Source organism: Salvelinus namaycush, chromosome 18 (genome assembly GCF_016432855.1).
Source record: "Salvelinus namaycush isolate Seneca chromosome 18, SaNama_1.0, whole genome shotgun sequence".
Classification (NCBI taxonomy): domain Eukaryota; kingdom Metazoa; phylum Chordata; class Actinopteri; order Salmoniformes; family Salmonidae; genus Salvelinus; species Salvelinus namaycush.
In genome coordinates this window covers 29,214,749-29,230,488 of record NC_052324.1, presented here as the reverse complement: position 1 = coordinate 29,230,488, position 15,740 = coordinate 29,214,749, and the positions used below count along the sequence as shown (strand labels likewise).

At 43.3% G+C, this 15,740-nt stretch overlaps 1 protein-coding gene across 2 annotated transcripts in view; it reads right to left on the bottom strand.

Moving 5' to 3' along the window:
* Positions 1 to 15,740, bottom strand: part of LOC120063335 (synaptic vesicle glycoprotein 2C-like) — a 40,285-nt gene that overhangs the window by 12,870 nt on the left and 11,675 nt on the right. For both annotated transcript variants that reach the window (XM_039013661.1, XM_039013662.1), the window contains exon 2: positions 2,401 to 2,581. In XM_039013661.1, the coding sequence (XP_038869589.1) occupies positions 2,401 to 2,581 (181 nt within the window). The remainder of the gene's footprint in view (positions 1 to 2,400; positions 2,582 to 15,740) is intronic.

The window sequence follows — 15,740 nt, the reverse complement described above, 5'->3', positions numbered from 1 at the left end:
TTACCAGCAATGTTAAAAGCACTAATCCACTCCAAGTATAAAATGCACAAACCTCTCTGCAAAGACACACCTCAATGAAACAAGGTGTTTGTATTGAATCCATGTTATCACTGATATAGCCTAGTTGGTGTAAACTAAAGGCTTTCATTATGGATGTTAGGAGCACACTGACATACTTACAGACAGGGGGATGTTTGACACATTCATTAGTCACACAATCCTATTTCTAGACAAGAGAGATGAAAACCTCTAGCGATTACATGGATGAAATATCAGAAGGGGAGTGAGAACATGTTGACAGAGGGATTTACAACTATACTGAACAAAAATATAAATGCAACATGCAACAATTTCAAAGATTTTACTGAGTTACAGTTCATATAAGAAAATCAGACAATTGAAATAAGTTAATTAGTCCCTAATCTATGGATTTCACATGATTGGGAATACAAATATACAACTGTTGGTCACAAACAATTCTTTTTTTTTTAAAGGTAGGGGCGTGGATCAGAAAACCAGTCAGTATCTGGTGACCACCATTTGCTTCATGCAGCGAGACACATCTGTTACATCTGCTCCTGCCACATCCTCTGCTGCTCATCCTGTGTCTCCTTGACCTGCCGCCACTCCCCCAGTGCTCTCTCCCTCTCTCTCTGTGTGTGTGTGTGTGTGTGTGTGTGTGTGTGTAGGCGGAGGCAGGTGTACTGGAGTCAGAGCAGATCCCCACCAGCTGCAACCTGTTCCATAATCAAGACCTCTACAAATACTCAGTCCTGCCACTTCCACACTGCCAGATTGTAATCTCTGCTCAGTCAGTCTACGGTTCTAGCCGTTTGTTACTATTTAGATTCTGTTGTGCCTGTTTTCCTTGCCTGACACGGTTTTCCTCTCCACTACAGTTCTGCCCGCTCTGACTCTGGTTCCGGTCTCCAGTCCCACATCTCCTCATCCTGCTACTCTGCCCTGGATTCCCCACTCTACTGCTCTCTTGGATTCCCCTCCGGACCTGCTTACCCTGTCCCAACCCCTCTCGCTCCAGCCTCAGCCCCCTGCACTCCATCTTCCACCTGTGTTTGAATAAATACCTTAAATACCTACTTCATCCCAGTCTCCTCGTCTGAGTCTGCTCTTGGGTTTCCCTGTTCCACTCCACGTAACAACATCAGGTTGATCAGGCTGCTGATTGTGGCCTGTGGAATGCTGTCCCAGTCCTCTTCAAAGGCTGTGCGATGTTGCTGGATATTGGCGGAAACTGGAACACGCTGTCATACATGTTGATCTAGAGCATCCCAAACATGCTCAACAGGTGACATGTCTGGTGAGTGTACAAACCATGGAAGAAGTGGGACATTTTACGCTTCCAGGAATTGTGTACAGATCCTTACGACATGGGGCTGTGCATCATCATGCTGAAACATGAGGTGATGGCGGTGGATGAATGGTACAACAATGTGCCTCAGGATCTCGTCACGGTATCTCTGCCTTCAAATTGCCATCGATAAAATGCAATTGTTTTCGTTGTCCGTAGCGTATGCCTGGTCATACCATAACCCCTCCGCCACCATGGGGAACTCTGTTAACAACGCTGACATCAACAAGCCACTCGCCCACATGACACCATACATGTGTTTTGCAGTTGAGGCCGGTTGGACATACTGCCAAATTCTCTAAAAATCGACATTGGTCGAGAAATGAACATTTAATTATCTGACAACAGCTCTGGTGGACATTGTTGCAGTCAGCATGTCAATTGCACGCTCCCTCAAATTGAGACGTCGGTGGCATTGTGTTGTGTGACAACTGCACGTTTTAGAGTGGACTTTTATTGTCGCCGGCACAAGATGCACCTGTGTAATGATCATCCTCTTTAATCAGCTTCTTGATATGCCACACATGTCAGGTGGATGGATTTTCTTGGCAAAGGTGAAATGCTCACTAACAGGGATGTAAATAATTTTGTGCATATGGAACATTTGAGCTCTTTTATTAACACTTTACATGTTGCGTATATTTTTGTTCAGTGTACATCTTCATTAAAGAAACCAAAACAGATGAATTACAACATAAGATGATGAATTAATGATGATCTACTGTGAAAGGCAGTCTAGGGAATTAAGGAGTTAAGAAAGTAGAACTGCAGGACTATTTGATGAAGGAGTTGAAAGGATTCATCAAGGTTGTAGATAGTTTTGTCCCAATTAGGCTGCATAGCTAAGTCAGTAGTCTTGTTCATGTCACAACTCACAATACATGTTTGAATCTCCAGTGTCATTTGGAGTTTGCAGTGTCCTATTGTTTGTTTATTGTGCATTATTATGGGGATTCATTACTCCATTCTTTAAGACATAAGTAGCACATGCCACATTGCTTTCCATTCTTAGCCTGGCCAGTCAGACTCACCCAAAGCCTGCGATCACGCGGCAGAGCAGGAACATGCCGTAGCCCTGAACGAAGGAGGACAGGAAGGCGAAGAAGCCGTTCACACACATGCAGATGAGCAGACACTGTCTGCGGCCCACCTTGTCTGACATGCCCCCCCAGAAAAACGCTCCCACCATCATCCCCAGGTACACAATACTGCCTGCAGAGAGAGAGAGGGGGGGGGGGGGTGACTTTAGATTTTAACCATGTCTATTTGCACAGCACAAAGCAATTATCAAAGCAATTGTCTTTGGACCTTCAAACAAATCAACAAATAATACTCTGTGAATTTTGACTGTGTAGTTAAGAGAGGCTGCGGAAGCTCTTAAAAGCTAATCCTAATGAACTCATATCGTCTAATGGACCCTTCAGCAGAAGACAAGTTCAAATATATATATCCCCTGCTATTTTAATATGCAATGTCATAATCACTTCTAGTCCCTCTGTACCTGACATCAGATCCCTGCCAGGAGACTTTGGGTACATCTCAAATGGCACCCTATTTTACAGTGCACTACTTTTGACCAAGGTCCATAAGGCTCTAGTCAAAAGTAGTGCAATATATAGGGAATAGGGTGCCATTTGGAACGCAAACATTGAGATTCATGGCTCGTCAGAGTGGGCTAGCTGCTAAAGTGAAGGGTGTAAAAGTGTCACAGTAAAGTATGGAGCACCATTAAGGCCCATTAGTGTTGATGATCGTTCATCAATAAGGACGTTTAATCACTAAATCTGTTGAATGACTCAATCTGTGTTGAATAATACATTTCAATTCTCCTGAGGGGAGATGTATAAGTGTTGTTTGGTAGAATAACAACTTGGTAAATCCGGCTCTTTCATGTTAACTTTTGACTGTTAAAGCTATATCTCATGCAGGAACAAGTTGATCCGAACAACAAAGTATCTCTCTCGCCTTGATTCCACTTTTCTTCCAGTTTTGTGTTTAATTACTACACATCCCAAGAGTACACTTCATAAATATTTACACTAAGAACTATAGAATTCCTGTTACATGTAAGAATGCTAAGGAATTACATTAAGATTTACAGGGTGGGTGGGCGGTCCCTACCGTAAAACACAACCCATTCCTATTCTCACTGTGATGTGATGAGTAAATACAGAATGGAATAGACCTGAACCCACTCGTGTAACATAAATCAATGGGATAAAGAGTGTGGTCAGTAATATAGGGTGAATTTAAAAAAGAAGCCTCTGCTCCCTTTTAATGTCTGTAATGTGGAGAGGAATCAATGCCCCAGACAAAACAGCATGGGTTTCCCACACTGATGATCATGATCTTGGTGTCTGACTGGAACACTATGATCCATTCTTCTCTATTATTAACACCAAAGTACTGTTACTGAACTCTGCTCTTCACAAGAGAGTACTCTTCTCAAGCCTTCAAAGTACCCACCTTTAATCATATTGTCCTGGTATGGCCACATAGTCCATTTTGTATGGATTTCTAGGATTACATTATTTAAAGGCTCAGTGCAGTCAACATTTTTTATTTTTCTGCTTAATATTTCACACACTAAAATGTTGGAATAATACTGAGAAATTGTAAAAATTGCCAGAAATTTCAGCCTGTTTTGGTGGGATGGAGTTTTGGCCTGCCTGGTAAATTAGTTAATACACCAATAAGAGAGTTTCAAACCTCTCTGCCAATAACAGCTAGTTTTCAGTTTTCCCCTCCCCACTCAGACCACTCCGACAGTCCTAGCAAAATTCTTGCTTGAGAAATTGCTCTTTGCTAAGAAGCTATTTTTGTTTATTTTGTACAATTTTAACTGAAAACAATCACAGTAAAGTACTTAATTGTTACAGAGAAATTATTTGATATTGAGGTTTAAAAAAACAGCATCATGGGACCTTTAAAGTGGAACAGCATTTTTACCCAATTAAATCTTATTAAAATCTGTTCATATACACCCCCAGGAAGAATTACTTTTTTTTAATTTTATTTTTTTACATTTTCTGACAAGCCAGCACTTAGATATGGCAATTTTAACATTTTCATACAATGTTTGGGAATTACAGTGCATTCGGGAAAGTATTTAGACCCCTTTACTTTTTCCACATTTTCTTACCTTGCAGCCTTATTCGAAGGCTCGATTTTAAAAAAAAAACACATCATCAATCTACACACAATACCCCAAAATAACAAAGCAAAAACTGTTTATTAGAAATTTTTGCAAATGTAAAACTACCACATTTACATAAGTATTCAGAACCTTTACTCAGTACTTTGTTGAAGCACCTTTGGCCTCTGGCTGAGCCACTCAAAGACATTCAGAGACTTGTCCCGAAGACACTCCTACGTTGTCTTGGCTGTGTGCTTAGGGTCGTTGTCCTGTTGGAAGGTGAACCTTCGCCCCAGTCTGATGTCCTGAGTGCTCTGGAGCAGGTTTTCATCAAGGATCTCGCTGTACTTTGCACTGTTCATCTTTCCCTCGATCTTGACTATAGTCTCCAGTCCCTGCCGCTGAAAAACATCCCTACAGCATGATGCTGCCACCAGCATGCTTCACCGTAAGGATGGTGCCAGGTTTCTTTCAGATGTGACACTTGGCATTAAGGCAGAAGAGTTCAATCTTGGTTTCATCAGAGTCTTGGTGGTTCCAAACTTCTTCCATTTAAGAATGATGGAGGCCACTGTGTTCTTGGGGACCTTCAATGCTGCAGAAATATTTTGGTACCCTTCCCCAGATCTGTGCCTTGACACAATCCTGTCTCGGCACTCTACGGACAATTTCTTTGACCTCATGGCTTGGTTTTTGCTCTGACATGCACTGTCAACTGTGGGACCTTATATAGACAGGTGTGTGCCTTTCCAAATCATGTCCAATCAATTGAATTTACCACAGGTGGACTCCAATCAAGTTGTAAAAACAGCTCAAGGATGGAAACAGCTCAATGGAAACAGGATGCACCTGAGCTCAATGTTGAGTCTCATAGCAAAGGGTCTGAATAATTATGTAAATAAGGTATTTCTGTTTTTTTATTTCATATATATTTCAAAACATTTTGAAAAACCTGTTTTCACTTTGTCATTATGGAGTATTGTGTGTAGAGTGATGAGGACATTTTATTTTATTTAGTCAATTTTAGAATAAGGCTGTAACGTAACAAAATGTGGAAAAGTGAAGGGGTCTGAAAACCTTCCAAATCCACTGTACATATAGTAAGGTATTTGTGAAAACTCTATAGAAAGCGGCCATGTGTTTGGACAATTAATTGACACTGCAGTAAATAAAACCTAATAAAAACGTCAACGCAGACCGGTGTGCCATAGCCAATCAGAGCTACAGTAGGCCTATAAGCAAATAAGCCATTTACCACATGGGCCTGCCATCATTCACTTTGAACTGGACTGTGTGTTTACAGGCAGTAGAAACAGACTTTAGATAATTAGAACGCATTGGTCAAAAGCCACAAAATACACCTGAATGGATTTCTGAAAATATGTAAATATAACAGGATTCCTCTTACATTTGGGAACTTCACAGTCCTATTGATCAAACAACCTTGAAAGGTAGGCTTTCTCTCCCTCAGTTATGCACATCAACAACATCGAAAACTAATGCTAGCCAGAGAGAGATGAGCTAAAATCTAATGAGGGAACATTAGATAAACCCACTCAAATGTTTTCAGCTAGTTGGAGATTAAAATTGCACTGATAAACGATGGGGGAAAAGTAGCCTGCTCATCCTTCTGCAGCTTGCCTGCCAATGCATGCTTGTCCCAACCCACATTTTGACAACTGAATGGGAATTTCCCTGCTTGCCCGCACATTTGATATATGCCAAAACAAATTTGATTGACAACTAAGGGTGCCTCCAGAGTTGCCTCCAGAGTGCGCTCTGTCGTTCCTAAATTCAGAGCGTTGTCAGATTGTCCGTTAGTAAATTCAGAGCTACTTCCAGACATAAAATGAGAGAACACCTCCCTCTGGCCATTTTACTTGCCCTAGCAGAGCTGGTTAGGCTGTTTACATGGTATCTAGAGCATTAGTGACTAACTGTGCTGCTGATCACAATTAAATAACTTTTTTGGCCAACATTTACTGACACCGGTCATATTCATCGGGTGTTGCACATTCGTAAATTCCTCAGGTATTTTTGGGGCCTCTGGCACGCTAAGACGAATTTATAAACACAACATGGATTAGTCTTTCAAGTTCAGCATAACTAGCTAGCTAGCAAAGCGATTCACATTTCTTGCTAGCTAACCAAATGACACCTGCATCTCTAGCTGTAGCAGCCAGCTAGCTAATGTTAGGCTCCGTGTTTTTACCTTGCTAAATAAATAGTTACATAAATAGATACACTATCCTATTAGCCACGTTATGACTAACTTGTGATCATTGCTCTTGCTAGTTTGATTGCATTGACATTCCCAGCTGTGTCACAACCGGCCGTGACCGGGAGACCCGTGAGGCGGCGCACAATTGGCACAGTGTTGTCCGGTTTAGTGGAGGGTTTGGCCAGCCGGGATTTCCTTGTCCCATCGCGCTCAAGCGACTCCTTGTGGTGGGCCGGGCGCCTGCAAGCTGACCTCGGTCGCCAGCTAGACGGTGTTTAGCATGCATTTACTTTTACTAGCATTTAAAAGCAGTTGCAGGCCACGGAAGGAGAGTTGTATGGCATTGAAGATCGTTTGGAGGTTTGTTAACACAGTGTCCAAAGAAGGGCCAGATGTATACAGAATAGTGTTGTCTGTGTAGATGTGGATCAGAGAATCACCAGCAGCAAGAGCGACATCATTGATGTATACAGAGAAAAGAGTCGGGCCGAGAATTGAACCCTGTGGCACCCCCATAAAGACTGCCAGAGGTCCGGACAACAGGCCCTCCGATTTGACACACTGAACTCTGTCTGAGAAGTAGTTGATGAACCAGGCGAGGCAGTCATTTGAGATACCAAGGCTATTGAGTCTGCCGATAAGAATGTGGTGATTGACAGAGTCAAAAGCCTTGGCCAGGTCGATGAAGACGGCTGCACAGTACTGTATTTTATCGATGGCGGTTATGATATCGTTTAGGACCTTGAGCGTGGCTGAGGTGCACCCATGACCAGCTCGGAAACCAGATTGCATAGCGGAGAAGGTACGGTGGGATTGGCTTTTGAAGATGCTTATTTAAGATGGTGTGGAAAGCACTTTTAAAGAGCAACCAGGCATCCTCTACTGACAGGATGAGGTCAATATCCTACCAGGATGGTCTTGACCACCGTGCTGCAGCTCAGTTTCAGGGTCTTGGCAATCTTCTTATAGCCCAGGCCATCTTTATGTATAGCAACAATTATTTTTTTCAGATCCTCAGAGAGTTCTTTGCCATGAGGTGCCATGTTGAACTTCCAGTGACCAGTCAGTATGAGGGAATGTGAGAGCGATGACACCAAATTTAACACACCAAATAACACACCAAATGACACAGCAAAGTGTCATTTCTTCAGTGTTGTCACATGAAAAGATATACTCAAATATTTACAAAAATGCGAGGGGTGTACTCACTTTTGTGATATACTGTATATACTGAGATCATGTGACACTTAAATAAAGTCCACCTGTGTGCAATCTAACTAATTATGTGATTTCTGAAGGTAATTGGGGTGAATACATATGCACGCATCACTTTTCAGTTTTTTATTTTTTTGAATTTTTTGAAACAAGTTATTCTTTTAATTTCACTTCACCAATTTGGACTATTTTGTGTACGTCCATTACATGAAATCCAAATAAAAATGCATTTAAATTGCAGGTTGTAATGCAACATAATAGGAAAAACATGAAGGGGGATAAATACTTTTGCAAGGAACTGTATATGCTATACAGCCACACATAAAAGCTGTATGACTTCGGACAATATATTAATCATCTTTAACTGTGCAGAATCTAGTCTACGCACTATAGGTTCAATCCCCCTGACTGTCCTGAAGCTCTGTTTATGACCAGGCACTTTGCTAGACGCCAGTTTGCTCCTGGACCAACCCAATCAATTATTACGCTGCAGCAAACTGGGAGTAGTATTTGACAGAGCATGGAAACAAGACTAGTTACACTTTCGAAAAAGTTTTTAAAAACTAGTGCATTTAAAATCATTACATAAGATAAGAATCTTCATTGCATACATACAGTTGAAGTCGGAAGTTTACATACACCTTAGCCAAATACATTGAAACTCAGTTTTTCACAATTCCTGACATTTAATCCAAGTACAAATTCCCTGTCTTAGGTAATTTAGGATCACTACTTTATTTTAAGAATGTGAAATGTCAGAATAATAGTAGAGAGAATGTTTTATTTCAGCTTTTATTTCTTTCATCACATTCCCAGTGGGTCAGAAGTTTACATACACTCAATTAGTATTTGGTAGCATTGCCTTTAAATTGTTTAACTTGGGTCAAACGTTTCGGGTAGCCTTCCACAAGTTTCCTACAATAAGTTGGGTGAATTTTGGCCCATTCCTCCTGACAGAGCTGGTGTAACTGAGTCAGGTTTGTAAGGCCTCCTTGCTCGCACACGCTTTTTCAGTTCTGCCCACAGATTTTCTATAGAATTGAGGTCAGGGCTTTGTGATGGCCACTCCAATACCTTGACTTTGTTGTCCTTAAGCCATTTTGCCACAACTTTGGAAGTACGCTTGGAGTTATTGTCCATTTGGAAGACCCATTTGCGACCAAGTTTTATCTTCCTGACTGATGTCTTGAGATGTTGCTTCAATGTATCCACATAATTTTCCTCCCTCACGAAGCCATCTATTTTGTGACGTGCACCAGTCCCTCCTGCAGCAAAGCACCCCCACAACATGATGCTGCCACCCCCGTGCTTCACGGTTGGGATGGTGTTCTTCGGCTTGCAAGCCTCCCCCTTTTTCCTACAAATATAACAATGGTCATTATGGCCAAACAGTTCTATTTTTGTTTCATCAGACCAAAAAGTACGATCTTTGTCCCCATGTGCAGTTGCAAACCGTAGTCTGGCTTTTTTATGGCGGCTTTGGGGCAGTGGCTTCTTCCTTGCTGAGCAAACTTTCAGGTTATGTCGATATAGGACTTGTTTTACTTTGGATATAGATACTTTTGTACCTGTTTCCTCCAGCATCTTCACAAGGTCCTTTGCTGTTGTTCTGGGATTGATTTGTACTTTTCGCACCAAAGGACGTTCATCTCTAGGAGACAGAATGCATCTCCTTCCTGACCGATATGACGGCTGCGTGGTCCCATGGTGTTTATACTTGCGTACTATTGTTTGTACAGATGAACGTGGTACCTTCAGGCATTTGGAAATTGCTCCCAAGGATGAACCAGACTTGTGGAGGTCTACAATTTTTTTTATTAAGGTCTTGGCTGATTTCTTTTGATTTTCCCATGATGTCAAGCAAAGAAGCACTGAGTTTGAAGGTAGGCCTTGAAATACATCCACAGGTACACCTCCAATTGACTCAAATGATGTCAATTAGGCCATCAGAAGCTTCTAAAGCCATGACATCATTTTCTGGAATTTTCCAAGCTGTTTAAAGGCACAGTCAACTTAATGTATGTAAACTTCTGACCCACTGGAATTGTGATACAGTGAATTATAAGTGAAATAATCTGTCTATAAACAATTGTTGGAAAGATTACTTGTGTCATGCACCAAGTAGATGTCCTCACCGACTTCCCAAAACTATAGTTTGTTAATAAGAAATTTGTGGAGTGGTTGAAAAACAAGTTTTAATGACGCCAACCTAAGTGTATGTAAACTTCCGACTTCAACTGTATTACACATTATTACTAAATATTATACAGTGCTGCTATACTAAATGACATACAGGAATAAATATGACAAAATAGACATTCACCCCTCAATTAAGACCAGCCTTGAGACAGACAGCCCTGTTTGTCAGAGTGGCTCAGTGCTCCCCATTATCTCAGCCACTCCCTGTCCTGTCATGACTGATTCACTGGTTAGGACGAGAGAGAGAGGCGACATTGGAGAGAGGGGGGGGGGGGGGGGTGTTGAGAAAGAGAGAGAGAAGATGGTGAGGCAGCTCAAAGACTCTTAACTAAAATTACCTGGAATTCCCTCACTATCAAACTCAGCTGATGTATTGATTTAGCTTGGCTTCATTCAAACCTGCAGGCCAACAGACAGGCAGGTCTATTCACATGTTAGCCTCTGTCACAGGCTTACCCTCACCATCCATAGAGAAGCAAAGTGAGGAAAGCTAAGGCTATTCACATGTGAACACAATTTAAATTTATAGGCTGTGGCCCAGAGGCCTGCTGGAGGGAGAGATAGATGACAGCATGTCTACACAGGTCACATCTAGAATGTCTAGGGGAAGGACAGGGTGAGAGAGAGTCTGTTTCTGGAGGGGAAGAGAGTCTGTGAGAGAGGAGAGTAGCGATGATGAGGTGATCTGTGGCCAAGCAGGAGGTGATAGAAGAGAACAGGGTCTCTGAAACTACTGACTGTCTGGGTGATTGGGTTTCTTCAACAGGGTTCAACAAGGCTGAGTCTTTGACAGCAAAACACACCCACTACTGCAATTATTTGGGACCAGTGTGGAAGTTTGAACTAAAATGGAGCATGCAGATATTAGGAGCAAACTAAAAGAATACACAGTATTTGAATTGGGACTGGTGAACGGCATGGCAACGAAACTGTGGTACAGCATCATCAAATAAACACCCTGAGTCAGAACTGCACCAAAGCACTAGCATAGATCCCAGATATGTCCAAACACATTTCCAAAACAGGGAATGTTCAGCAAACACTCAGACACACTCTCTAAAGGGAGAGGCGCTGGAGCTGAGCAGTGCGGCAGAACACACACACAAACACACAGTTAAGTATCATCATTCAGCAGCTCTTGAAAACTAGACAATGAAAGATGAGATGATGAAAGAAAAAGAGTAAAGGGGAGATGATAAGGGCAAATAGAAAATGAGAGGGGAATACTGTAAGTAAATAGAAAAGGGTGGAGAAAATTAGGATGGAGTGAGAGGAGAACGAGGCAGAAGATCTGAAAAAAAGGAAAGGAGTGAAGAATAAGAGAGTGAGAGATAGAGAGGAGAGGAGTTGAAGAAAGGGAGAGGAGAGATGGATGGAGGGGGAGAGGGAGGGAGAAAGAGAGGAAGACCCTAGTGACTGGTGTGGTGGTGGTGTTTGTGCTGTCAGATCCTGAGGAGCCCCATGAGAGTGGTGAGAGCGCTCAGCTGCATCATGGCCTCTTTTCCGATTTCACGCTTTGATGCTCTTCGCTCTTAGAGGGGCAAACTGTTTCAGCGCCACACAAAATGCTTGCTCTGTTTTATTCATACAGCATATAGAGGACTACAGCATGCATGTCTGGAGCTAACTCTGTCGATGTGAACAACGGTGGGGTGATTCCCTGTATCTTTCACTGTTTCATTCTCTCACTTTACCTCTTCTCTCATCTCTTTTCTCCTCTATTCTGATCTTTCATTTCCTCTCTGCTTTCTTTCCGTCTGTGCTTCTCTCTCCCCGCTCTTGTTTTTCTGCTTGTGTCCTCCTCTCCTCTTTCTTATATCTTTCCTCTTTCCTTTCCTCCCCTCCCATTCTTCCCCTCTCATCTCCTCCCATCTCCTCACCTCTGCTCTCCTTTTCTTCTCCTCTTCTCCTCCTCTCCTCCCCTTTTTCCTCTCCTCTCCTTTTCCTTCTTTAGCTCATTTACACTGAGCAGCATGTAATCACATTTGTACTACATCATGTCAGGCTTGATGGGTTTCATGCCCCCTCTTTGCCGGAAGGAAACCACCACCCCCGCAGAAAGAAAGATTGGGGCTCTGACTGATTTTGGTTGGTAGCAAAGATTTCAATAAAATCTTTATGAAAGTATACTTATCTTGGTCTAGGAGTGCAAGCAAAATGGGATATCTCATTCAGCTCAGTAATGCATCTAAGCTTCCTTGCATTAAGGGTAATGAACAGATAGGCATGAAGTATTTTGATTCAATGAGCGCTCGATAAGACAGCACTATTACACTGATATTGCTGGTGGCTGCAGGTTCTCTGTGAGCCGCACACACTCACACTCATGCCCCCCCCCCACACACACACACACACACGCTCTCCCTCACACACTTTCTGCGCTAGTAGTGTGTATTGTAATCTCTGCAGTGGCACTGCGATCTCACTGCAGTTTAGCCATGCTCAGCTGCCCCTGGCCTGGACCATGCAGATACTCACAGCCTGCCACCTAGCTACCATAGACAGAGAGACAGAGACAGAGAGAGAGATTAAAAAATATGTTTGATTATCACATACACCAGAAAGGTGCAGTAAAATGTGTTGTTTTACTGGGTCAGCCATACTACTATGGTGCCCCTGGAACAAATTAGGGTTAAGTGCCTTGCTCAAGCACCATCGACAGATTTTAGGGAGGGGAGGAAGGTAGAAAGGGGGAAGGAGGGAGAGAGATGCAAAGAGAGAATGAGAGAGACTAAAAAAAGGGGAGAACGAAGAAAAAAGTGGTTGAGAAAGTAAAGAGCGTTACAGAAAGAGAAAAGGAGGACAGCTAAGGAGGTGGAAAGTGATAAGATGAGGTGTTAGAAGATAAGTCTCTCCTTCCTCTTGCTCTCCCTCTCTGCTCCCTTTCCTCCCACATCCCCCTTCCCTCTCCCTTTCCTCCCACATCCCCCTTCTCTCTCCCTTTCCTCCCACATCCCCCTTCGCTCTCCCTTTCCTCCCACATCCTCCCTTCCCTCTCCCTTTCCTCCCACATCCCCCTTCCCTCTCCGCTCCCTTTCCTCCCACATTCCCCTTCCCTCTCCGCTCCCTTTCCTCCCACATCCCCCTTCCCTCTCCGCTCCCTTTCCTCCCACATTCCCCTTCCCTCTCTGCTCCCTCTCCTCCCACATCCCCCTTCCCTCTCTGCTCCCTCTCATCCCACATCCCTCTCCCTCACTCTCTGCTCCCTCACCTCCCACATTCCTCCCCTTCCAACTCTGCTCCCTCTCCTCCCACATCTCCCTCTCCTGCTCCCTCTCCTCCCACATCCCCCACCCTCCCTCTCTGCTCCCTCTCCTCCCACATCCCCCTCCCTCCCTCTCTGCTCCCTCATTGCTCCCTCTCCGCCCACATCCCCCTCCCTCCCTCATCCCCCTTCCCTCTCCGCTCCCTTTCCTCCCACATTCCCCTTCCCTCTCCGCTCCCTTTCCTCCCACATCCCCCTTCCCTCTCCGCTCCCTTTCCTCCCACATTCCCCTTCCCTCTCTGCTCCCTCTCCTCCCACATCCCCCTTCCCTCTCTGCTCCCTCTCATCCCACATCCCTCTCCCTCACTCTCTGCTCCCTCACCTCCCACATTCCTCCCCTTCCAACTCTGCTCCCTCTCCTCCCACATCTCCCTCTCCTGCTCCCTCTCCTCCCACATCCCCCACCCTCCCTCTCTGCTCCCTCTCCTCCCACATCCCCCTCCCTCCCTCTCTGCTCCCTCATTGCTCCCTCTCCGCCCACATCCCCCTCCCTCCCTCTCTGCTCCCTCTCCTCTCCTTCTCCTCTGTTACTTACTTTTTCCTCCCGCCATCCCATTTATCCCTCTTCCTTTCTCCTCCCCTATATCATTCTTTCTTCATTTTCTCTTCACTCGATGCCATTCCTGCCACTCCCCTTTATCCTTCTCTTTTTGCTCACTGTTCTCTCTCTCCTTTTCACCTCCCACTCTAGAACCTCTCATTCCTCCCTCATTCACATGCAGCAGTTAAGATTCCCGTGGGATCTTGTTAGGTCCAAATTGAATTCTGTAATATTTGTCGTGCATCCCGTACAGGCCTTTGTGTTTTTCATATTGCATTATTCAGTTACACTGGGCTCAGTTTGACCACCCTGCGATGCGAAGCCTCAGTCTCTGGGATGTGATTAATGTTTCCCTGAGATCCGTCTGCATGGAAACTAAGTCTCCTCAAGTGTAACGAACTAACCACCAAACCCATGACCCATGTTGTACTGATACAGAATGTACAGATGTGTAATTAAATATGCTTACACCGCCAACAACTAGTTGGTGCTTTTGAAATAGAATGATTTGTGGCCTTTGCAAATTATTTAGTGTATTTGAATCTTAGGCACAATTTATGCTTTGCAGAAAAGAGACAAACACCTAGATAAAGTGAGCCAGTAAAAGTGTTGGCCTACCAGTAAGTTGGCAGTTTGAGACTATACTCATAGCATCATTAACAGAGACATATCACCTATGCTTGGACCACTGAGCTCTACTCAACAGCAATTAAGTTACATGTAGTCTACCTTTTTAATGTAGAATAGATACAGTATTGTCATGGCACCTGTATAGCACATACCCTCTTTACCATTTGTTTACTGTAATTAAGTATAATTATCCTGTAAAAGCCCAATTGGATTCCAACAAGGTCAAAGTAATCATGGAGTGTGTCCACACACACACACACACACCCACCCAAACAAACAAACACAATCACGTTCAGCCTAAGTCACCTCATCAGGGGAGGAGCCTCGAGGAAATCAGAGAGGAGTGAGAGGAGAAAGAAAAAGAGAGAGAGAGATGGAAAAAGAGGGGACATGATTAAGCAAATCAAATTGTATTTGTCACATGCTTCGTAAACAACAGGTGTAGAATTACAGTGAAATGCTTCCTTACGTGCCCTTCCCAACAATGCGTGATGAATAAGGGCATGGAGCAACATAAGTAGCAGTGCTATGGTTCACTGTGCAGGGGAGTTGAGGGCTGACTGATTCCATGTTTTTACAGTATGACACAGAAAGCCCCTGGACACACATGTAATGTCAGACTTGTTAGTGATGGATTACAGACCTGCAACCATTTGCACTATTGTGGCTCCAAGTTAACACATTGGGAAAACTAGTCCCTCAACACGGGAAAAGAAATCAACATACCATGAAGCTTACCGTATGCTTCCCAGCAGTGGTGTAAAGTACTTAAGTAAAAATACTTTAAAGTACTACTTAAGTAGTTTTGGGTAGTATCTGTACTTTACTTTACTATTTATATTTTTGCCAACTTTTACTTTTACTTCACTACATTCCTAAAGAAAAGTATGTAATTTTTACTCCATACATTTTCCCTGACACCCAAAAGTACTCGTTACATTTTGACAGGAAAATTGTCAAATTCACACACTTATCAAGAGAACATCCCTGGCCATCCCTACTGCCTCTGAACTGGCAGACTCACTAAACACAAATGCTTAATTTGTAAATGATGTCTGCTGGAGTGTGCCCCTGGCTATCCGTCAATAAAAAAAAGAAGAAATTATGCCATCTGGTTTGCTTAATATATGGAATTCTAAATGGTTTATACTTTTACTTTTGATA